The sequence below is a fragment of the Vollenhovia emeryi genome, unplaced genomic scaffold (genome assembly GCF_000949405.1).
Source record: "Vollenhovia emeryi isolate VEMERY1.0 unplaced genomic scaffold, V.emery_V1.0 DF948828.1, whole genome shotgun sequence".
Lineage (NCBI taxonomy): Eukaryota > Metazoa > Arthropoda > Insecta > Hymenoptera > Formicidae > Vollenhovia > Vollenhovia emeryi.
In genome coordinates, this window is record NW_011957538.1 from 1 (window position 1) to 1,428 (window position 1,428).

Genomic DNA, 1,428 nt, shown 5'->3' on the forward strand with positions numbered 1-1,428 from the left:
ATGTATTAAAAAGTGTATTCAATTGCTGATGTAAGCAAAATAAATATATTATATATCGAAACGATGTCTATTTTTTTCCCCGCTCATATTTCCTTCTCTCTCTCTCTCTCTCTCTCTCTCTCCCTATTCGCATCCTCTCCCTCGCATATAGCCCTACGTTGTCGCTCTTCTTCTTATTAACTACTTGGGAAGGGAAGATAGAATGGATTGGAAGAAAATGTATGTCATTAAAAAATTTTTAATCTCAATTTATCAAAATACATCACCCCGACTTTTGGCTTCGGCAAGAATTTCTTTTACGGCATAAGCCATTAATTCGCACTTTATGATCGAAATAAATTCACAATTTTCGATTGAATTTTTATAGTACATGTCGTGTAGGATTCTAACTGCATCGTTCGGTGTATCACATTTTTTTTCGCCACTCATCCATATATCTTGTAAACGCACAACGAGTTCTTCGAAGATTTCATGTACTGTTTCTAGATCATCACACAGTTCAAAATATATGCGATCTACACAGTGTTCCAGTTCAAATAAAAATGATATGGTTGATGGTTTCATGTACATAGAAGTATTATTTGATGTTACTTTTACAATATTTCCGTGGCGCGTTCTAACTAGTTCTAGAGCTAAATTATTAAGCTGTACCGCTGATGATGATGCCGCATCTGTTGCCTTTAGCAGCTGGTCTATTTTTGATGGATTTTCTCTCTATTCTTTCCAAAATTGATCTAACTCCATCCGATGTCCTTGATTATCGCCGAGAATTATTTCTACGTAGGATGCACGAGGTACTACTCTGATCCCAATATCTATATATTTGAATGCTGCAGATGTCAGCGGTAACCTCCTGCACATGATACGCGGTGGGTTATGAGGTTCATCAGAACTGAAAGAATAGATAAAGTAAAATAAATACAATTATATGTGGAAAAATGTGTGTAAATATGTAGTAGCTTTATGGTACTTACACGTCACCGCACAGTTTCTTGCTCGATGCAGTTTCATCTTGAGGAACGGATGGCGTATAACTGCTTCGAGGAACATACGGCATGTAACGCCGATTGCTAAAACTATTTGAAAAATACAATTAAATGTGGAAAAAATGTATGCAATATATATGCAATATATAACTTTACGGTACTTACGCGTTACACTGTTTCTTGGACGACATATCCAGAGGAACGTAATGATTCATTCTTCTAACACTGTACTGGAAACACCGGAGAAATCGACTCACTTCGACGGCGACGACTGAAACTCTGAGGGCGTCTTTACTAGTTGAAGTCCCAGGAAAACTTTTAACTTACCCCACCCTTAACCCTACATCTTCCCCCGCCCACTCACCTAACCGTAATATTTAAAAGAATTTTAATCCTCCCATTATTCTGTTTACTCTATAGAAAATCTGCCGCACCGTCGGGC

General features: G+C 37.5%; 1 protein-coding gene across 1 annotated transcript; it reads right to left on the minus strand.

Annotated features, from left to right (window-relative positions):
• Positions 1-6: 6 nt before the first annotated feature.
• Positions 7-1,328, minus strand: LOC105556411. The gene is made up of 3 exons (XM_012003503.1): positions 1,152-1,328; positions 975-1,076; positions 7-892 (listed from the first exon to the last, which is right to left on the minus strand). Exons 1-3 carry the CDS (start codon positions 1,199-1,201, stop codon positions 715-717), a joined length of 330 nt encoding a protein of 109 aa, XP_011858893.1. The 5' UTR covers positions 1,202-1,328; the 3' UTR covers positions 7-714.
• Between the last annotated feature and the right edge of the window lie 100 nt (positions 1,329-1,428).